This window comes from Amphimedon queenslandica, unplaced genomic scaffold (assembly GCF_000090795.2).
Source record: "Amphimedon queenslandica unplaced genomic scaffold, v1.1 AMPQUscaffold_11627, whole genome shotgun sequence".
In the NCBI taxonomy this organism is placed as follows: Eukaryota; Metazoa; Porifera; class Demospongiae; order Haplosclerida; family Niphatidae; genus Amphimedon; species Amphimedon queenslandica.
This window is the reverse complement of record NW_003548131.1, coordinates 1-1,610: the sequence shown is the minus strand read 5'-3', so window position 1 is coordinate 1,610 and position 1,610 is coordinate 1. Positions and strand designations below refer to the sequence as shown.

The window sequence follows — 1,610 nt, the reverse complement described above, 5'->3', positions numbered from 1 at the left end:
GGTATGGGTTCTAGTATCCCATGATTATGTCAATTACTACCACTGCCCGCCATTGTCACCCTAATAATACTCATACAAGCTATAGTACCAAATGAAATGCAGATGCATAGATACCGCATCATGTGGTAGCTATAGATTCTATGTATAAATGTAATTGGTATTTCATGCATTGCATGGCTATGCTTGTGATTGAGCTTTAAGACTTTGAGAGATGATTCTGTTCATTATCAATAAAGTCATAAAACATTAGTAAAGTAAGAGTTATGGTGTAGTATATACATAATGCCAATTATAATTTTAATGAGGATAAGGAAGAGACTGAGAGTATATACATCAGGGTTGTTGCAATGATAGTTATAATGGTAATTAATTAGGTAATACTACTTTTTAGTGGTAATGGTAATTGTAATGGCTAATTTCATTCTATTGGTAATGGCAAATGATAATTAATAGTAGAGATAAGGTAATGGTAATTGTAATAGATAATTAAGTAAGATGGTGTGTTGTGTTATGGTGTTATCACTATACTATCAGCAAGAGTATCTTGCTATCAGTCACTGGTTATGTCTTAGTGTTAACTTGCTAACTAGAGTGTGACAGTTAGCATGTGCTCTTTTATTACCAAAAAATTTGAAAACTCCTTTTAAAGTTAACTCTACTTTACATGTATATTAACATTAAGTTTTCTTAAATAAAATGACTATTATAATCAAAAGTTTTCAGTTTCTTGCAATTTTGTGCTAATTGTAATGCAATGTAATACACTTTCTAAAGTAATGGTAATGGTAATTTAGGTAGTTTTAATAATAATGATAATATGATTGGTGGTATAACTTATAAATTGTAATGGTAATGGTAATGTAATGAAGATTTTTGTAAAGTAATGGTAATAGTAATGATTAAAAAAACAAACTAATTGACAACAGCCCTGATATACATGTATGTGTACTATATAAAATAATATAAAAGAGTATTATCACTGTCATACAAGCATACAAACATTACTATTGTGCAAGTACATCTTGGTATGATTTTAAAAAATATGTCACCTTCCCTCAAGAGAAAATGATACATAATAAAAAGAGTACATAAGAGTGTATATTTATGTTAATGCTAGCCATGGTTTTGTCTTTGATGTAACCTTTGCACTGACTCTGAAGTACAGACTATCATCTTTAAGATACTGGCAGACTTGTGGAGGATTATGCCTCAGTGCTGCATGTGGTATGAACTTGGAGTAGCCCCATCCGTGCTTGCTAACTTCTCCTCTTATCACTCTCTCCTTACCAGGACCTGGTGTTGATTCATTATAACGAATAACTCCCTTCCTATGATTCCTATCCTCCAGTTGATTCAGAAGCTCTAGGGTTACATCTCCGTAAAATGGCCACTCCAATGTATCGTCGTATTCTCCCGGGACGAGGTAAATATAGCAAGAGATGTAATGACCTTTACCATCACCAAATCCACTGCATTCAACCCTTAGCCTCATCCTATAGCCTCTTGGTGATGTGTAGAAGTCCGAGCTATTCCAAAACTTGTTTTGAGTCTTTTTCTGTAAGAACTCTGTCAGCCTAAACACTTTGCTGTTGATTGTTTTCAGTTCTAAC

At 33.1% G+C, this 1,610-nt stretch overlaps 1 protein-coding gene across 1 annotated transcript; it reads right to left on the bottom strand.

Moving 5' to 3' along the window:
• Positions 1–1,102: 1,102 nt before the first annotated feature.
• LOC105315158 (TNF receptor-associated factor 4-like) lies at positions 1,103–1,492 on the bottom strand. The gene has a single exon (XM_011409700.1). The coding sequence runs from the start codon at positions 1,490–1,492 to the stop codon at positions 1,103–1,105; it is 390 nt and encodes a 129-aa protein (XP_011408002.1).
• Positions 1,493–1,610: the final 118 nt, after the last annotated feature.

What these genes read in the sequence shown, in the direction of transcription:
- LOC105315158 (XM_011409700.1), bottom strand. Translation starts at nt 1,492, where the DNA reads ATGAGGCTAAGGGTTGAATGCAGTGGATTTGGTGATGGTAAAGGTCAT.